Raw genomic sequence first — 21,336 nt, forward strand, 5'->3', positions numbered from 1 at the left:
TGAGTCTCACCTGAGCAGACAACTTGCACAGCCCCCCTGTGTTGGCAGCTGCCTGCAGCACAGGACACTCTGGGGCAGAACCAGAGCTCAGGCTCCCATCCCTTACACTGGAACTCTTCAGCCCAGACCTGTTCACTGGCCTCTCTGAGGGGCAGGTCCAAGAGAAAAGATGCTGCCTTGCCACACCCCAGCTCTGCACAGATGACCTGAGCAGTGGGTAATGTGAAATTCCCATAAGATACTGGAGTCCATCCTCCTCCAGAATTCACTTCCACTCGCCCAGAGCAAGGTCCACCTCCTCCATCCAAACGCACAAATCCTGTGGAAGAAAATAATCAGTATAATTAGTATCTAGGGTTGGAATTAGGAGCTATATGTCACAGGAAAGCTGTAAAATCTTTTCTTTTCCCAGGAATGGGATGTGGAGAATGGATTCAATGGTGTCAGAATGGAGATTCCATGAAGAAGTGTCTGAAGACAACATTAGGAGGAGGAATTTGTACGGTCAGTTCTAAATGGTTGACTCCATAAAAAAAAAAAAAAAAATATATATATATATATATATATATATATATATATATATATATATATATATATATTTCTATGTATTACAATATATCTAACTCTGTGTCTGTCTGTGTCAGTCTACCTCCTTTTTAATAAGCCCTACATCTATCCTCTGAATTTGAATTAAGTGTAGAAAAAGACTAGGATTTATTTTTCACTATTTTATCCTCAGAAACTTTCAGTTCACAGGCAATAATTCCAACTAAGTTAACATTTGTTAAAGAATGAAAAAATTAAAAATGCATCAAAAATTACGATTTATATTAATTTCTCATTTAGAGATGAGAAAAGAGCCCACTAAATAGTGTGAGGCAGAGATGGAAATTAGGTTATGGTGACTAAGATAATCTGGCTTCTTTCCATCATCCTTACTATTAAAGAAGATAGAAAGAAAATTTTAAAGTAGCATCAGCTGGGTGAGATGGCATATGCCTGTGATCCCAGTGGCTCTGGAGGCTGAGGCAGAAGGATCTCGAGTTCAAAGCAGCCTCAGCAATGGCAAAGTGCTAAGCAACTCATTGATCAGTCTGCTGCCTTCTAAATAAAATACAAAAAAAGGGCTGGGGATGTGGCTCAGTGATTGAGTGTCCTTGAGTTCAATCCCTAGTACCTCCCCACCCCCCAAAAGAAGTAGGATCAGAAGTTGTCAAGAGATTTAAGCCTGCTCCTTTGCCTTTTTGTTTTGTTTCGAGGGATCATTTTGGTACTAATAAGTAGAGTTGAAAAAGCCATTAGACATCTAATGAAGTTGATCAGGAAGTGATTTTGAGTATGGGTTCAGACCTTTGGGAAGGCATCTGACTACAGATATACAATTGTAATGTAATAGTAGGTTTATATCTTGAAGAAGAAAATCCTTTCTCTGGAAAACAACATGTTCAGTAATTTTTCTTTTCAAAGTAATTCATCAAAATGGAATTTATCCAGTATGGGTAGAAATGCCTCTGATCGGGAAAGGATAAAAATGAGGCAGAGAAGTCTTCAAAGGAGACACAATCTGAACTTTCCACTCAGGTCTGATATAGGAGGGAGGTGTGCAATGACAATATTGAGAGTGTGCTTCCTTGTTTTGTTATTCAGGATATTAACATGTTTTCAGAATTTTCATGTTCCAGGTGTTCTAGGTGCTGTGTATGTATATTTAAAGAAAAAAATATCATTATCTTTGTAGAGCTTTACATCCAGTGGGGGAGAAAACCATTTTTAAGCCATTTGAAGTTTGTGAGCCACTGAGTGGAAAAAGAAAGAAAAATTTCATCTGCAGAAATCTGTTGATTCATATGAATCATTCTCACTAAAGTAAACTAAGAATTGCAGCCATATGTATCTTTGTCTGAACTTTAGCTCCATAGACACATTGCTCCCCTTGGCACATTTCAGGTTTCTTGTGAAAGTATTTCTTTCTTTTCTTCCTCTATTCTGACCTTCTCAATACCTCAGCTTTGAGTCACTCTTGAAAATAATTTCCTCCTTTTGTGCAGGAGGGGTGTACTGAGTTTACACAATGTACACAGATTGCCCTTCCTACACCAGAGTCTTAAGTGCTGCAGAGGCAATCCTTATGTGCTGCTTCTCAACATTTGAAGGCAATCCCCCCAATACTATAAGCTTCTCCTGTCCTCTTCAGAAAATTCTATTTGTCTTCCTGACCCATTCTTATCAAATTTATCTGACAATACACTTTTCTTGATTCATTGTTTCCATTAGATATAAGCAATATGATCTTCCCCATATCTTGTCACCTTTATATTTTGCTTCATTTTCATCTAAGTAAATTTATACTAACTGATATCTACTGGCACAGTGTACATACTAATTGAGTGAATTCACGTGCTGATGCATGTATATATTGCACTTCTTTGTCTCCTCAAAACTTTTCATTTCTTTTTGGTGAAAGCTTCCAAAACACTTTCTTGTAGCTTTTTGAAATGTAGTTCATTATTATTTTCTGTGGACATCCTACTGTGCCATGGTGCAGTAAAACTTCTTGCTCCTATTTAAGTAAAACCTATTATTCATTGATCAGTCAGTTGCCTTCCAATTCCCATTCCCTAAACTCTCTAGTCTATGGACTACAATTCTACTCTCAACATCTATGAGGTCAATTCTTTTATATTTGACACACAGATTATAAGATACTTGTCCTTCTTTGCCTGATTTATTTTACTTAACTTAATGATCTTCTGACTCATGCATGTTCTGTGGAATGAAAGGATTTGATTCATTTTATGGCCAAATAGTATCCCATTGTATTTAATTTATTTGTCCATTTATCAGCTGATGGAAGTTTAGATTATGTCTATTTCTTAGTACTATAAATAGTACTGCCATGAACATGGGAGTACAGATGTCTCTTCAACATACAGATCTCACTTCCTTTGGACATATGCTCAACATTGGGATTGCTGTATCAGATGGTAATTTTGGGGGGCAGCATGTCTGATAATGTGTTTGTACCTCCTTTATTTCTAAAGGATATATTTGCCGGGTTCAGTATTCTTGATTGCTAGGTTTTTCATCATTTCTATGAAAATCTCATGGCACTCACTTCTGACCTATATGTTTACTGTTGAGAATTCTGCCATCAGGTGAATTGGGACATTCTTATATGTTATTTCTTTTTTTTCTCTTGATGCCTGAAAATCTTTATCTTTCATCTTTGAGAGCTGTATTGTAATATATAGAGATAAGAACCTGAGGTTCCCAGTCACAACTCCTCAACTAACTTTTCACCTTCACATTAATCCTATAATATGCTTTTACAATGATTAAAACAAAATAAAGACACATTGAAGGAGGAAAGAAGATAAAACTTGCCCTTTCCCCAACCTATGACCTATATTAATCCTATATTAATCCTATAGTATTGTGCTGCCAGGGTTTGAGGAAGAATGAGGTAGGAAGTCCTGTGGCCACCAACACTGCAATGCTATGTCATACACTGAGGCCACAGCTTGCTAAGGCAATACAGAAGTGAGGAGCAACCAAGGCCCTCAGTGTTATGAGCTGCCTACTGCTGAAGTTGACTCAAGGCTCCAGACTCCTGCAACTAGCCATAGGTGCTGCAGGCTCTTCTTGAGTCTATCCCACCAGCACACAGGTCATTCTCTGTTATACACATTTGAGGCCTCTAATTCCTACTCAGGACTATGTATGATCATGATTGGCCTGGCACTGAACTCCAAGTCAAAGTCCTATGCCAGCACTGTGCTCTGATCCTTACAGAGTCTTGCTTTTCCTTCTTCTCTTAAAGATTGGAGAAGTGGTGGTGGAGACAGTCTCTTTGCTTCCCAACACAACAGAGTTCCAGAGTCTCAGTGTGAGGTGACTGGCATGAGGACAAGGTTGTTGTTGGGCTCTGTTGGGACCCAGGTTTCACTGTGGCAGGCCTAGTCCCTCAAGTCTAAGGTCAGGGCTAAGTTCCCTTTCTATTCCCCAAAAAGTATGCATTTCTCTTCATGCTGGACTGCCTGAGATTGGGGAAAGGGCAAGTCTTACCTTCTTTCCTCCTTCAATGTGTCTTTATTTTGTTTTATTCATTATAAAAGCATGAACTCACGTGCTTTATTGTCTCTTATGAAGCCAGTTTGGTGTGTGAATTACAGTTAATATGGTGGATTTGTGGGAGATCACTGAACAACCATCCTGATCTGAGTCCTAAATTATATAACATCTTACCATAATAATTATGCATTCATATTTTGTTTCATCCAACACTTATCTGCCAACACAGGGCTAAATTCACTTCCCACTTATGAGTTTATACAGATGTTGCTTTAAGAAAGAAATGTAGAGATAATTCATTGTCGTAGTGATGGAAGGAAAACCTGCTGTGACTCAGAGCATTTACCCACAGTTCTCTGGCCCTTCCTGCCAATTAGTTGATAATTCTGATGTCTGAATCTGGAAAGGAGAATTGCATTTTTGTGGTAATCCTTAAATTCCCCTGCCATGTGTTTAATCCAATCCCTGTGCCCATACACCCACTAATCCAGTGAAAAATTATCTCTGGCTATACATATATGAACACTAAATTCAACTGAAAAAAGTTAGCCCCATTCTTGTCTGTCTTTTGAAAGAGGATATGTGTGGTAATTTATAGATAAATCTATAAATCATAAATTATAGAAACAAAATTATGAAGATGATTTTAAGTGAAATGATTCTACAAAGACAAAAAACTATCTTTTCAAGTATGACTGCAAAGAATGGAAAGGACAATTTTTGAGATTTACAAGAAATAATTAAAGCCATTACCCACTGCTATTTTGAATACCCAGGGTCCATGGGGAACTCTGAGTCCTCTGTGGCTCATCTGTCTTTTATTTCTCTAGAATCAAATACACACTTTTGGTCCCTCCAATTCTCTTAGGCAGTGGAGAATATGCAGACCATACCTGAGCAGATGACACCTGCGTCTGCAGCGTGAGTGCAGTAGTGTTGCCCCCAGCCTAGAGAAGGGCACTTCTGCACTTGGTCCTCCTCTCCTGTGCACTTCAGGTCCTCCAGCCAGATGGACCCTGATCCCTCCCCAAATTGTGCATAGTCCATGGCATCGAGGGCCACTCCACAGCCCATTTGTCTGCACACCACATGGGCATCATTCAGGTCCCACCTGTAGTCACAGATAGTGCCCCAGGTGTACTGGTGAAGGATCTCCACTCTGCCTGCACAGCGACTGCCACCATTCACCAGGCGGACCTGTGGAGTCTCTGAGGAGAAAGAATCAAGTCAATGGTTGTATTTACAAAGAAAAGGAGAAGGGTATTCTTGTCCTCTGGTACTCACTCTCCTAGCCAATCATTTTGCAGAATCCACTTTTAGACTGCAGAACTTGCTGTGTAAGACATGGAATTGTTTATACCAGGGTAGTAGCTAAATTTCAATTCCTACCAAACAAGTAGGAGAATTAATTCTGTAAAAAAAAAAACAAGAAATGAGATAAAACACAATATATTCTAGTTAGATGTTTCAGGTAGAAGTTGTGAGGTAGTTGCTAACAGAGTTAAACATACTATTTGCAGAGATCTTCACAGGATCTGATAACATGATGCTAGAAATGTCAGGTATCCTATCCTGAGTAGTGTCTTTTTCCAAATGATTTCTAAAAGTCAATGGACTGGCATCTGATTGTTTCTTATAGAGCACACACACTTGAGTGCCAATGGCCGGAGATGTGGAAGGAGCAGAGCACAGGGGATAGAGTAAGGATCAAATTTGAGATCATCAGGAACCTCAGGTGACAGTCATGAATCCAGGAGAAATCATAATCATATAGCCATAAGACTGAAAAGTGAATGGACCATGGTTTGCCTCCAAATATTTCACTAATGATTCTAGGCTTCAAAGTTCAGATTGGACATGTAATATCAAAACTTGACTCACTTTAAGTAGATTGAGCAAGGTCCCAAAAATGATGATTTCTGTTATCGACATTGTTCACCTTCGCTAGGTATCATAAAATGTTACCCCCCCACACACACCCCAATTTTTCTTTCAGGAGTTGTTATTATTCAAAAATAGGAGGTAAATGGGAGAAAAAAGGTAACTTTGTTGTGACTCTGTGAGTTTAAAAATGTTAGAGAACAAAGGGGTATTCATAATTTGAGAAGACAAATAGAGGAACCATAAAGAACTATTTATAAAACTTCTCCCTGTAGAAGAAAGGGAGAAGGAGAAAGGCAGCCCAGAGAAAAGTACAGAGTAATTTACAACCTCATCTCCAGCTTCCCGGTTGAGGGAGGCAACCTGCAAGCATAAAGTAAACTGGAGAGTGTAGACAACCTAGATGGTATCTTACGTGTGGGAGAAACACATGGTTCTTACAAGCTTTAGATCAAATTTAGGGAATTGTTCTGAGAGGGAATACTCTTGTACAACAAGAAATCTTTAGAGAAAAAATCCATCACATTGCTCAGCAAGCTCTCAGAGTGATATAACCAGGAGCTATATCAAGAAGGAGCCATTGTTAGGAAGTAAAGTGCTCTGGGGTTTAGACAATATGTGATAATCACAATTTTAGGTCCCTGGGACACCCTGCCACAGTGATTGGGTGTAAGTTAGTGTTCTACAGTCTCAGATAGGAAGAGTGACTGACACAAACATGCTGAGAGCATTGAATTGTAGGTGAGGGATGGAGGTCTCATTGGTATGTGGTCCCACCCTCTGTGAAGAAGAGCAATTCCAGGCACATGTGCTTGTACATAGGGACCAGGTCTGGGAGCCCAGAAACAGTGTCTGACATTTCCATGTCACCTATCCAAGGATTACACTATTTTCCACATGCTTTCCAGGGATTCACCATGGCTAGGACCCTTAGAACACCCCAATGGACACCTTCTAGAGGCCTCTGGGGGCAAATATGTGCCTACCTGTTGGGTCTGCAAACCACCAAAAGAAGAGCTGACTTGACATTTGACACGCCTTTAGGTTTCCAGACAAAACCCCTGCAGGATATTATGGCCTGTTCTGTCAACACTCCTTTATCCTCCTTGACAGGAAATGAGGAGCACAGTATAGTCAATCTATTGCCTCTGATCCCAGCATGTTTGGTGGAAAAGAGAGGAACTGAAACTGATTTCTTTTGCAGTTGACTCCCACATATCTGGTGGATTCAAATGTTAGATGACCTGGAAAAGGTGTCTTCAATGCAAATACTTTGGTGGGAAGAATATATGAGAAATATTTTTCTTTATGCTTTATTATATAATATATATATATATATATATATATATATATATATATATATATATATTAATTATATGTGGTTATTTACTATTTTTTTACTATTATTTAATTAATTTGTTTTTTAATTCTTCAAATGGATTTTTTTCTCTCTTCTTATTTCTCATCCCTCCCCTCCTTTTTATTGTACTGGTGATTAAACCCAGAGGCACTTTACTACTGGGCTATATCCTCAGTCTTTTAAAATTTTATTTACTTATTTATTTATGAGACAGGTTTTCTCTAAGTTGCTCAAGCTGGTACTGTACTTGTAATCCTCCTGCCTCACCTCCAGAACCCATAGGATCACAGGCAAGTGCCACCTGCCTGGTTAATGTTTTCCCTTTTTTGTTACAAATATTTTTCTTCCTCTTTTTTTCCCCTTCTTCTTTCCCTTTTATATTCCACTTTTTCAATATTTTTTAAATTAATTTTCCTTTTACTAACTTTTGACTTTCTTTTTCATTCTATGTTTCTTCTTCCCTTTATCTATTGTTATTGCTGTTTTAGTTGTTGTTGAGTGTAATTGATTATTACTGTATTTCTATAGCTGGTTTATTCATTTTATTTGGTACCAGGGACTGAACTCAGGGGAATTTAACCATTGAGATACATCCCCAGCCCTTTTTATGTATTTTTTTGGGGGGGAAGGGCTGGGAGGTACTGAGGATTTAACTCAGGGGCATGGACCACTGAGCTACATCCCCAGCCCTATTTTGTATTTTACTTAGAGACAGGGTCTCACTGAGTTGCTTAGTGACTCATTAAATTGCTTAGGCTGGCTTTGAATTTGCAATCCCTGTCTCAGCCCCACAAGCCACTGGGATTACAGACATGTGCCGGCCAGCTTCCTTTTTGTATTTTCAGACAGGTCTCACTGAGTTGCTTAGAGCCTTGCTAAGTTGCTGAGGATGGCTTTGAACTCACTGCCTCAGCCTCCTGAGTGGCTGGGATTATTGACATGTACTCCCATGTCCAGTTTATTGTTATGTTGTGGTTATTGCTGTTGTTTTCTTTTTTTCTGAATTATGTTGGTGATCAAGAAAAGAACCTCAAACATGGGTGTGTGCTTTGCCACTGAGATATAACTCCAGCCAATCTAGAGAAGTTTCACCTTACTGAAGCCATGACCTAGTCCTGCTGAAGGGTTGGTGGATATTTCAACTAATGAATAGGGAAGAGAAAAATCCACAGCTGATGAGCCAGCCACAAGTAGGCATAACTTCTGCTTCTGGACAATCTCTAGCTTAAGAAAATATGGGAGAAATAATCCAAATGTGGGAAAAGTGCCTTGAAGGACCTCAGTACACGTTTTTGCCATATCCCCTCAGACCAAATACTAAAAATAATACTGGAAAAATAACTACAGAAAGAATGCCCTACACATTGTGCTGTCTATAATAACATGCTTGAACTACCAGAAGGGCTCCATTTGTATGAGAAATATAGAGAAAAATATTGTGCTCTGACACAATACCTGGAGTTTCAAAACCCATTATTAACAGCCAAAGAAGCCACATAGAAACAACCTACAATGTCCACTTGGAATTAATTTCAACTCTTAGGACACCTACACTCCAAGGCACATGATTAAGAGATTGGTGTTTACTAAGAAGACCCTCACATAGTAGATTTGTAAGCAGAAACACTCACAGCCAGGGGGGCATAAATGATGTACTTGAAACCTTGAGAGAAAATAGTTGAAAATAGTTGAAAATGACCTTGTTCAGAAAAGTTATCCTTCAGAATCAAAGGAAAATAAGTCTTTTGAAGATAAGCATCAATGAGGAATTTTGAATCATGAACCTGCAATGTAGAAGATAATGAAGCAATCCTACACACTGAATAGGAAGCAGAACAACCTAACCATGAGATCATAGGAAATAATAAATCTCACTAGAAGAGCAGATAAACAAGTGAGAAAGAGGAAAGAATTAAACATTATTAATTCAGTAAATCATCAAAGTTCCAAGATGAATAAGGGAGAAAGACATGACCACAGATTATTCAAACTCTTCAGAAAAAAATGACAGGAATTTGTAAAAACCTTTCAAATATAACTCTGAGAATCAGTGGTCTGATTCTCAAATTAGAACATGAAGACTGGATAACTGCATTAAAAATCAAGAGCCAACAACTTGCCACCTGCAAGAAACTCACCACATAGGCAAAAACATAAGTAGACTGAGAAGAAAATTATTAAAAGTGAAATTGCAAGCAGATGGAACCTGAGAGCAAACAGAAGTATCTGTATTCATATGTGAAAAAACACACTCCAAAATCAGTCAGAAGAGACAAAGAAGGTCACTACATATTAGTAAATGAAATAAACCATCAAGAAGATATAATAATTACAAATAAATATGCACCAAAGAAAATAACATATAATTTTATTTTAAAAAATACCCATAGGACATAATGGGAAAACAAACTCTAGTACAATACTAGTGGTATCTTAATATCCCATCTCCCTAATAGATTTGGAATGCAGAGAAAATATCAATAAGCACACATCATAGTTACACTAACATTATAAATCAACTGGACTTAGCAGATATCTACAGAATATTCCATCCAACATCTTTAGAATACACATCTGGGGAAGTAGGATAGATCAGTAAGAGTAGAGAGTCTGAGGTTCAACCAAGAATGTGTCTAAAATTTAAAGGTGAACAGAGAAATAGCAAACCTATAAGACAGAATAAGAACAACCAATAAGGTAAAGTAACTATATGAAGGAAAAATGAAGTAGAAAGCTGAAGGTTTCTATTTTCCAGGGATTTAAGCCAAGATCATCATTTAAGTTTATGGTGGGGTTAAAATATCAGCATGAAGGAGATCTGGGAATTTGTAAAATAACTTGTTACAGAGAGGGCAAGAACACATGTGAGAGAAGCACACTAGAATACAGGGCCATTGTGGATGGTTCATCAGAGGTTGATCACAAATTCAAAGAAACTAGCAAGATAATTTTACATTATAACAAGACACAGCACTTGTCCATGATTCAGTAGTCCTTGCCTAGTCTATTGCAGGAAGGGAAGAGTTAGATATTTGCACAACCACTCCTGCCATTTACAAATAAAGAAGAGAGCAGGGAGTTGAGTGGACTTGAAGGGGGAGGATTATAATGGGGCATCATGTTGTCTAATCAGGATAAGAAGAACATGTGCAATCCTGAGGAGAGTGGAAAACTTGGAAACTGATAAGGGAAAGCATTTGGAATCTGCATGAGGATAAAATATCTGGAAAAGGAGTGTCAAGACTATGTGCCATAAGGAGAAGAGACAGCAGTCAGAGAAGGAAGAATGTAATCAAGATCTCAAGCTGGACAGTTAATGGTCAATAGTGTGGCCATACACAGAGATGGGGGTGGGAGGGAGCACAGTGCCTCAAAGGGAGAAAGTGAGGAATGGAGAGGCCAGCATGTTATCTCAGTTGTTGTTTTCAAGGATGGTGGCAGCAACAGGAACAGGAGACAGAGGAGTCTTGTGAGCCTGGTACTGCAGCCTTCTGGGTTGAGGGGGAATGACCAGGCTGGAGAGTGACACTAACAGAAGTGGTTGCTGGTGTCATCTCATGGGGCAATTTTCAAGGAGCTGGACATGGAGAAAAAGAAACAAAATATTGAAAATTTCAAGGAGCACCATAAATATTCTAAAAATGGTATACAATCTAAGATTTGACCTTGGGGAAAAAAAAAGCATGTTGAAAGGGAAGAATAGAACCTCCAAATGTTGAGGACATTATTGTTTTCAGAGGACAGCCAGGATTTTATCAGAACAAGAAATTAAAAGGACATTATAAGTTTTAAAAAATTAGAAGAGGATAGCCTCTAATTTCCAACAGGCCCCATGGAATGTTCTCTGGGGGAGGGATGAAGTGCCATATTAGTTTCCAGTGGCTTATGGATAATGGTGAGGAAGTGGTATCAACAAAGAGCACTGGGACTGTGAGGAGATATACCCAAGAAGAAAGCTGGGGAAGACCCACCCCCCACCTCACAGCAATTCCCCATAATGTAGATACAAGAAGACTAACAAACAGCTTTTCAACAGAATTGTTATTGGGGCCATGCCTTAGAGAGACCTCTAGCTCTTCTTACCCATCCAGGTAATCATGCATCTCTCCCCCAACCCTCTTCTTGCTCTGCTCATGATGAGATTTTATCAGTACCTCAAGGTCACTAATGCTCCTCCCACTCAGTATTTACACTGATAAATAGTCTACTTTCTTCTTTCATTAGACCTCTACTCCTCCTTTAGTTATCAAACTAAAAATGATTTCTCTTTTCCCCAAATCACACATTTCCACAGCACCTCATGACACTCAAATTTATACATGGTTGTGTTGTCAGGCTGGAGTGGAAAATCCATGAAGACAGTGGTAGTGTTTTCTTTCTGTGTCTGTCTTTCTGCCTGGAATTAAGTGGTTTTTTACTTCATTAACATTTTTTAAAATTTTTATTTCTTACATACATGAAAAAAATGTATGGAATTAAGTTTCTACTTCCAAATTACTTGATTACTTTCCATCAACAAAATGACCTGAGAGGTTGTCTGTCTGGTGTAGATGGATTTCAGAGTAAACAACCCAATATGTTTGATTCCCCAAATTGCACCCCCCTCACATGAAAGTGTGAGAGAGATGAAATGTTACTCCTCATCTGAGATAAATGATATGTATCATCAGATGATAGTGATGGTTAAGCCACATTACCTGTGGTGGGGTGGGAGTGTGGGAACAAAGTGATAGCACAGAGCAAGCAATGTGCACAACTGAGATCCACTCATTCACCCTCTCACTAAGCAAAGAGAGTTTAATTAATATCACTTAAGACTGCATTAGCTAATTCCTAAGAATACTCATCAGAGTATAACTTCATGCTCCCATATTCTCAGTTCAGTCTCTGGTTCTTTTCACATAAATTACTATTATCAATGGTTTCCTTACATCTGTTTTTAAAAGGGGACTACAACAGGTGGATCAAGTAATCTTTATCCAGTGTTCATTTTGTAGACTCATTTCAACTCATCCATTATGTTTGAATATGTGAAACTTCCCTAATAACAGCCTACAGGCATAGGACAAACACATAGAAATAGACAGTAGGTCACCTGTACATGTGATATGAGCTTCCTCCTTTGCAGAGCAAGATTGGTGTTTCCAGGGGTCAGAAGGACACTGCCAGAAAGAGGTATCAGTTTCCCGACAGTGGATTCCATTCACCCAGCGGGGTCTAGAACCTTCCCTGGAAGGAACCAAGAAATCCAGATTCCCAGTGTCCCCACAGCCAAGCTGTCTGCAGATCATGGACAAGGTCATGGGTTCCATGGGGCTGTGGCAGACACTGCCCCAGGTGTTGTTGTAGAAAACCTCCAGCCACCCAGCACACTCCTGGTCCTCGCTCACCAGCCTGAGGGCCAGGAAGTCTAAAAGCAAGAGGAGGAAAACAGCGCACAATGAGCATTCAATTCTTACTGGTATTTTTTCTTTATTCTTAAGGAGTGACTGCTCATTGCTGACTCTGCTGAGGAAGTACCCACTAGGTGAAAGACTGGAAGTTTTGTCCCTTTAATCCGTTTTGCTAACTTGTACCTCTCTTTACAATAATGTAATATTAGCAAATGCATAGGCAGGAACATTGATGTGGGTGTTTACTCTGCAGAAAGTAAACTCTTATTTACTATCTGCTATCTATCTATATGCATCTACTATCTGACTAATCATATGATATGTCCTAGAAAAGAAGCATGGACAGAGGGGTGGCAGAAGAGTGGAGTTCCAAATAAGTCCACTTCCTGATCCTGAGAGCCTGTGGACATTTTACCTCACATTGAAAAAGGGATTTTCAGACAAGATGGAGACAAGGATCCCTTCTCTAGGCACAGTGGGAGATGCCTGTAGTCTCTGTTGCCTGGAAGCTGAAGCAGGAGCATCCCATGTTCAAAGCTAGCCTCAGAAACTCAGTGAGGCTCTATGCAATTTAATGTGACCCTGACTGAAAGTAAAATATAAATAAAAGGGCTGTGCTGTGGCTCAGATTTTGAGCACCCTTGGGTTTCCCAGTACCAAAAAAAAAGTAACAAAAGAATATTTTCACTGTGAGATTATACTAGATAATCCTAGATAGGATGTGCCCAATCTAATGACATCATTACACAGTATCCTCAAAAACAGATAAGCCTTTGTGGCCCTCATCAGAGGGAGATGAACGTGGAATTGTGAGAGGGTTGAGACACTTTGGTTTTGAAGGAGGAAGGGGTCATTCAAGGAATTCAGGCAATTTCTAGAAGGTGAAAAAGGCAAGAAAATGAGTCTTCCCAGAGTTTCAGCTATTGCATCCTGCTGAAACCTTGTTTATATCCCAGGGAGACCCAGGTCAGGTTCTCACCTACACACTACAAGATGATAAATTTGTGTTGTTTTGAGTCATTCAGTCTATGGTAACTTGTTACAGCAGAAAATAGAAAATTAATTCAGTGGGTCAGGATGTTTTACCCGCATGTCACAGAACAGTGATGACTGCTTTAAATGACACTGTAGAGAATGACTGTGTCAGGGGACAGTGCTGAGAAGAAAGGAGCAGATGCTCAGCTGCTGCAGCAGGAAATAGAAATATCTCATATTTTCCTGTGCTGCAGACACTACTAAATCCCTGCCCTAGGACTCAAACACCATCCTGCAGACCCTCTCCTGCCCCCCACACCTGTGCACAGTGTGCACCACAGACCTGAGCAGATGACCCCAGCATCCTCCTTGTGACTGCAGTTGTGCTGCCCACAGCCCTGGGAAGGGCACTGCCACACATGGGCCTCCTCTCCTGTGCAGTTCAGCTCATCCAGCCAGATGGGCCCTGATCCCTCTCCAAAGTGAGCAGAGATGGTGGCCTCCAGGGCCACTCCACAGCCCAGCTGTCTGCACACCACGTGGGCATCTCTCAGGTCCCAGCTGTCATCACAGATGGAGCCCCAGGAGCCCTGCTGCAGGATCTCCACTCTCCCTGCACAGCGACTGCCCCCGTCCACCAGGCGGAGCTGTCTGCTGTCTGAGGAGAGACAGGGTCATGTCAGTGGGCATTCACACAGGGAATGGGAAGGCTCTGGTGCTGGGGGCCTTGCTCACCTGAGCAGTTGTCAGAGTGACCCTCTGAGGCTGCAGAGCCTGCTGGGTCAGACCAAAAGTCATTGCACTGGGTCAGCAGCTGGGTCTGGTTTCCTACAGAAAAGATTGGAGAGCAGGAAACTGAATTAAGGTACATAATAATCTAGTGATGGCACCTGAAAGCTGTAGGATACAATTAGTAATTTCCTGTCTTCAAAGCTGATTGTCTATTCAAGATTTCTGCTTCTGCTTTTGACATACTCTTATTTTTAAAAACAAAGCCCAAGAGTTCCTTTAGAAAAGTATGAATATATCAGTGCTGTTTGAGAGCATTGCATAGCTCCCAGGGAAGGAAGACTTTTGGAGTCAAGTTCAGAGAAATGTAAAATCTAGAATCAACTATTTTCCCATGAAGGCATTTAAGCATTCAAAAGTAGTAGTTGAGACTGAAAATCTCAGCATGTTTGCCACATTTCCCTGGGAGTACCCTAGTAAAATTTAGGTCAGACCAAAGAGGAGAATCCTCTTAAACATCCAGAAAAGTTGTGAATTCAAAGAGTTTTTGTCATAAGGAATGAGTGCCCAGTTTCTCACCATTTCAGTTCTTTTTGTATAAGGTGGTCTACAGTAAATAAAGTGCATTGAAAAAAGTAAAATCTTTTCTGAAGGTTTGTAGGATTTTTTTTCCCAAATAGAATGTCTGTTCATCAACCCCCCACTACACACACACATATAAAAGAGTTTCCATAGAAAATGAAGTGCACAAAGGAGATAAAAGAAAGATGTTCACAGAGTGGTATTAGTGTTTTCTCATAGGTAATTGAAATAATCATGGTTAAATTTTGTAAATTAAGTGACATGATGTGCATTTTGTTAGAGAAATTATAATAAAAATCCAATAAATATTGAATTTTTTGAGAGTTGTGTATAAAAAGAAGTAATGAAAACCAATAAAAAGTCAGTAGCTAAAAATAAGAAACCAGAGGATGAGTCTAACAACATTGCAGGTTAGCACAAAGTAGAAATAGTAAGTGGAAGAATGCAGGGAGCCATCCATGAAAAACACATGAAGATCGCTCTAGGCATGAAGCCAAGGAGATTTAAAGTTTTACCTTGGGAACTATCCATGGCTCTCCCATGCAATACATTGCCCAAGGCACATGACCTTTATCTTTGCATTGCTAGGAAGATCTCTCATGGTCACTCTAGAAAAGGGCATAACACATTGGGAACTGGATAGCCCATCTTTTTAACCTTTTATGGAGAACATTCTATGGAAGGCCTTTGATGTCTCCCAATATAAATAAAACAGGTGCAGGCTCCATTTTGGTTTTTAGTATAGAAGCTTGATCCATATTATTGTCTAGTCCTTCCTGCCCCTATTTCTGAAAATGTTTTCTATGTCCTGTGGGATTTTTGTCCTTCTATTTTTCCTAGCTTTTGTTTCTCAGCCAGCTCATTCCACTGAGGGGAACCCCATTTCCATTACTTGTGCAGGATGTGGGTGAGAGAAGATCATGGGAATATGTAGAGTGAAAAACAGAAAGACAAAAACATAGGAAATATAATAGGATAAGAGCCATAGTGAGAGAACCTCACATTCCTATGTACTCTACAAGTTTTAGGTATTAAGACCATAAGTGGTAGTGTAAAAGTATAAATTAGAAAATAAAAAATGGGTTATTTAACACACATATCATTTTGAAAAATGCCCACAAAATCTGTGACACTCTATCCATTTACCTCTGCAGTCCATTCCTCCTATCCTCTTATCTGGGCTGACAGTGGTAAGTTGTCCATGAGCAATAAAATGTGGTGAAGCCAGCACAGCTTGACTTAGGAACTTAGCTTAGAAAGTCATGCCTCCTCCTCTTGATCTAGGATGTATACTTTATGGGAAATCTACTCTATAGAGACTATCATGTGGGAGAAAGCATTTGCAGGTGGTTCTGTCAGCAGCCCCAGTTGAACTTCAAGCCTCTGACCATGTGAATGAACTATCCTGGATTCCCATCTTGGTCAAGTCTTCAATGACCTCAGCTCCAGATGAGATGTAAGTGCAACCTCATGAGAGACTTGAAGAGGCAACTGCCAATAGCCTTTGCCAAATTTATGAATCTGAAAATAATGGGCAAAATGCAATGTATTTTTTATTTGTTTTGCTATTTTTTTCAGGGGGGGATGTATTATAAGCAGTAGCAACTAGGACAATTAAATTTACTGTGAAATAGCAATCCTATGTTCCCATATCTATTGTGGCATTATTCACATTAGCTACAGTATGAAATCAGAAGCTCCAGTATGGAATCAGATGCCCATTGATTGAGAAATTCATAAAGAAGATGTGGTATAAATATAGGCATAAAGAAGCAGGAAATCCTGCCATTTACAATAATGGATGGAATTGTAGGACATTATATTAAGTTAAATAACCCAGACATAGAAAGAAAAGTACGACATGTTCTTTATCATATGTGGAAGCCAACAGGTTAATTTATGGAATTTGGCAATGATACTGTGATTATGTAAAAAAGATTCTTGAAAATATTTTAAGAGTAAAGGGACACATCATCTTATTCACCTACTCTTAACTATTCACTCAGAAATATTTTATATATTCAAGGATAAATGTGGCAGAACAAGGGGAGAATATAGAAAAAATATAGCATTGGGGAATCTGCATTATGGTTATCTGGGGATTTTATACTATCTTTGAAGTTCAGTCAGAATTCTCAAATAATCAAATAAATAAGTTAATTAAAGAGAAAAAAGAAAAATCCACAAAAATGTGAAGATGAAACCTAGTTGTTATGGTTTTTAGTTATTAGATGTCCCCCAAAAGCTCATGTGTGAGACAATGAAAGAAAGTTTAAAAGTGAAATGATTGGGTTATGAGACCCTTAATCAATTAGCACATTAATAATCTGAAAGTATTAACTGGGTGGTGAAGGTAGACAGGTAGGTTGTATCTATATGAGATGGGTCCCTGCGCACGTGCCATTGGGGTTTATATTTTGTCATTGTTGAGAAGAGTTCTCTCTATTTTTGCTTCTTGGTGGCCATCTGCTAACCTCTTTCCCCTGCTTCACTCTTCCACCATGATATCCTGCCTTACGTTCAAAACAAAAAAATGGAGTAGGCTATGTATGGACAGAGACCTCTGAAATGTTGGGCTTCAAAATACACTTTTTCTCCTAAATTTGTTCTTGTCAGGCCTTTTTGTCACAGCACAAAAAAAGCTGACTAAAACATTAATAGAATTACTTCCTAGGACATTTCACATACACACACAAAAACCAATCATAGAAACCACACATACAAAATAGCATCATAAACCTAAAACTCCAAGAGTATGCCTATTAAGAGTTATGTATAATCTCTGAGAGAAATTAGAGATACACCTTGAAAGTAAGTTAGCTCCATATTGATGTTTACATCAAATCCAAACTCAATATAAATACCATTATGCAATTATTGTATTAACTATATCAAGTTGAATTATTGAATTAAATACATCAAGTTGTTGTAAAATTTATGTGAAATACATAAGACCAAGTATGACCAATGCACTGGGCAGGAAAAATAACACGATTAGAGCAGTTACTTTAAAGTAGTCTTTAAAAAAGTTAGTCAGACGTGCTACAAATTTATAATAATTAAGGAGGTGTGCAAGGCTACAAGCATAGAAAATGACAGAATGGGACGGAACAGAGCATAGAGCACGAGTTAGAAATATCTGCACACTCTGTATTTCAAAGGTGACACAGCAGTTGGGAAAGGCTTTTCAGTAATGATTCTGAGTCAACTGGATTTGCAAACAATAATGTGAAAGTTTTTGTTTACACCACACTCCCTATGTACAATACCAACCCCAGAAAGATAGTGCAATTATATGTAAAAGAAATGTAACTAAACTTCTATATGATACTCTTGGAGAATATTTTTATGATCTTAAGGTAGTAAAGTTCTATTTAAAAGGGCATTAGAACATTAAGTGTACAGGAAATATTGATATACTATGCTTCATTAAGAAAAAGAATCTGACTCCAGTAAGAATACCATAATAGGAGAAGGCATTTAAAAGGTCCTGGATTAAAAACCATACACAAATATATCCGTATTTGCACCAAACGTTATTGACATGGTAATTTGTAGGATCATTATTTGGGTACTCAAAAAGTGCAAACTACTCAAATCTCCATATAATTTGAATGGATTAATACACGATTCTTTTTTATTTGGCAGAAAAACCCTACAGCAATAAAAATAAATGAGATTAGGCTAAAAATAAAAAGATAGGTAAATTCTAAATATTATGTTGAGTCAAAGTAGACATAAAGATAGAACATGCTATGACTTTAGATAAAGCTCAAATCCTGACAAAAATTTTCTTTGACATCAGAATTTATAGTAGTCTTTCTTGGAGAGGAGGAGAGCACAGTGACTGAGGCATCTGTAGGTGACTCCTGGGAATAGATGATGATCTCTGATGGTTCAGGTTGAGAAACTTGACAGAACTACTACTCATTATTACACAGTGTTCTCTATAAATTACAATAAAAATAATGCTTACTTAAAACTGTTCCTCATAATACCCCTTGACAGGGCCTGAAAGATGAATGCTCATTGAGAAGAACCATATTTCACCACAGAATGTTGAAGTCAGTTCTCCACACTGTCTGCCCTTAGAGATATATCACTCAAGTACCAGTCAGCACTGACCATTTTTTCATGAGCCAAACATCTGTATGTCCTGATAGAAGACAGGGTTTTAGCAACATCCTACATTTTTCTTACCCCCACAAAGTGCTTAGGGAGGTTAAGGTCCTGCTGAGAGTCTCACCTGAGCAGACAACTTACCTGAACAGACTACAGAGGCTGTGTTTCCATGGGCACAGGCAGGAACACCCAGGGCAGTCACAGGGCAATTCCACAAGAAGGACTCAGACCCTGAGCAGTGGAATCGGTCTCTCCAGATCTCATCTCCTCCTTCCACAAAGTATGCTCCCTTTGGGGTGGAGATGGCGACTCCACAGCCCAGCTGACGGCAAACTACATTGGCATTGGCCATATTCCAGTGGGAGGCACAGAGTGTTCTCCAGCCTCCAGAGGTCTTCATCTCCACTTGACCCTCACACTGAGAGCTGCCATTTTTCATGAGCCGAACATCTGTGTATCCTGGTAGAAGACAGGGTTTTAGCAACATCACACATTTTTCTTAACCCCACAGCATGCATAGGGAGGTTAAGGTCCTGCTGTGAGTCTCACCTGAGCAGACAACTTGCACAGCCCCCCTGTGGTGGCAGCTACCTCCAGGACAGGGCACTCTGGGGCAGAACCATATCCCAGGTTCTTGTCCCTCACACTGGAACTCTTCAGCCCAGACCTGTTTACCAGGGTCTCTGAAGGGCAGGTTCCCCAGGACAAATGCAGCCTTGCCACACCCCAGCTCAGCACAGATGACCTGGGCTGTGGGGAAGGTGAAATTCCCATCAGATACTGGAATCCACTCTCCTCCAGAATTCACTTCCACTTGCCCAGAGCAGGGTCCATATCCTCCAACCAGATGCACAAATCCTGTGGGAGAAAAAGCAACAAGAATTGTCAGTGAATAGAATTGGAAGCTACAAATCACAGGTAATACTGTGAAGTCTTTCATTTTTCATGGTTGATTTCTGGGGAGTGTATTTTACTGATGGTGCCAAAATGTGAATTCAAAGAACAAGTGTCTAAAGAGAAATTTAGGAGGAGGAATTTGTAAAGTCTGTTCTAAATTGCTGACTCATGAAATGAATGTATGCACACCCCTCTCACATACATATATATATGTGTGTTCAAAAAATGAATATATATATATATATATATATATATATATAATGATGCCTTTTTCTTTTACATGGATGTATTATTCTTCATATTATTAAAGTATGTGTGTTTGTATAACTTTCTGTGACAGTTTACCTCCTTTATTTTTTTGATAGGATCCATATCTATCCACTTAATGTGAACTTCATGTAGAAAAAGATTAGGATTAATTTTTCACTATTTTACACCCTGAAACTTTCAATTCAGACAATAATTCCAGTGAAGATAACATTTGTTAATGAATGAAAAATTCAATATGTATCAAAAACTGACAATTAATATTTATTTCCCATTTGGGGATGAGAAAAGAGTTCACTAAATAGTGTCAGACTGAGATGAAACAAGCTGATTGTGACTAAAATAATCAGGGTTCTTTGCATCATATTTCCTATTACAGAAGACAGAAAGGCAATTTAGAAGTAGAAACGGAAGTTATACAGAGATTTGAGCATTTTTGTTTGTTTTATGTTTTTTAAGTTATTATTTTGTTTCTAATAAGCACAGTTTGACAAATCCATTTTATATCTATTGAAGATGATCAATTTCAAGTATTGGTTCAGATATTTGGGAGGCATTTGGTTACCAATGTAAAATTGTAATATAATAGTAATTTTATGTAGTGAGGAAATTCATCGAGGAATTCTTTCTTAAGAGAATAGTATGTTCAATATTTTTTCTGTAACTAAACCATCAAAGTTGAAAGAACATCAAAAGCATTGACCTACCTTATTAAAATTGTTACTTAAAACACTATAATTGAAATATTCTCTTTTATCTCTGAAGCTGATTATTAACATGAAGTGTGGATTTCTGAAGTCTTACTACATTGGTAATTTTAATTTATATCATTATTATAGAGGAATAATGATAAATACTTACTTACAGAATCAAATTCCAAACTAGATTCAGTAATCTTTAGGAGGTTATGTTTTAAAGAGTATAAGACCTGCAGGTTCATTATAGAAATCAGCCATTTATCTAGTGACAGGAACAACAAAGATCAGCCTCCAGAACAGAAACCTGGCTGGCTGAAGGCTCTGCCTATGGATACACCAGGTCTCCTTCGCTGTGAACTCT

The 21,336-nt window shown here is 38.8% G+C and overlaps 1 protein-coding gene and 1 pseudogene across 1 annotated transcript in view; both read right to left on the bottom strand.

Annotated features, from left to right (window-relative positions):
• LOC143398295 (uncharacterized) overlaps nucleotides 1–5,616 on the bottom strand; it is a 326,595-nt gene extending 320,979 nt beyond the window's left edge. The window contains 3 exon segments of the mRNA XM_077109254.1: nucleotides 11–319; nucleotides 4,965–5,279; nucleotides 5,583–5,616. Coding sequence (XP_076965369.1) covers nucleotides 11–319; nucleotides 4,965–5,279; nucleotides 5,583–5,616 — 658 coding nt within the window.
• A 3,294-nt stretch (nucleotides 5,617–8,910) lies between these two features.
• The window catches only part of LOC143398299 (antigen WC1.1-like), an 81,695-nt pseudogene continuing 69,269 nt past the window's right edge, over nucleotides 8,911–21,336 (bottom strand).

The sequence above is a fragment of the Callospermophilus lateralis genome, chromosome 4 (genome assembly GCF_048772815.1).
Source record: "Callospermophilus lateralis isolate mCalLat2 chromosome 4, mCalLat2.hap1, whole genome shotgun sequence".
In the NCBI taxonomy this organism is placed as follows: Eukaryota; Metazoa; Chordata; class Mammalia; order Rodentia; family Sciuridae; genus Callospermophilus; species Callospermophilus lateralis.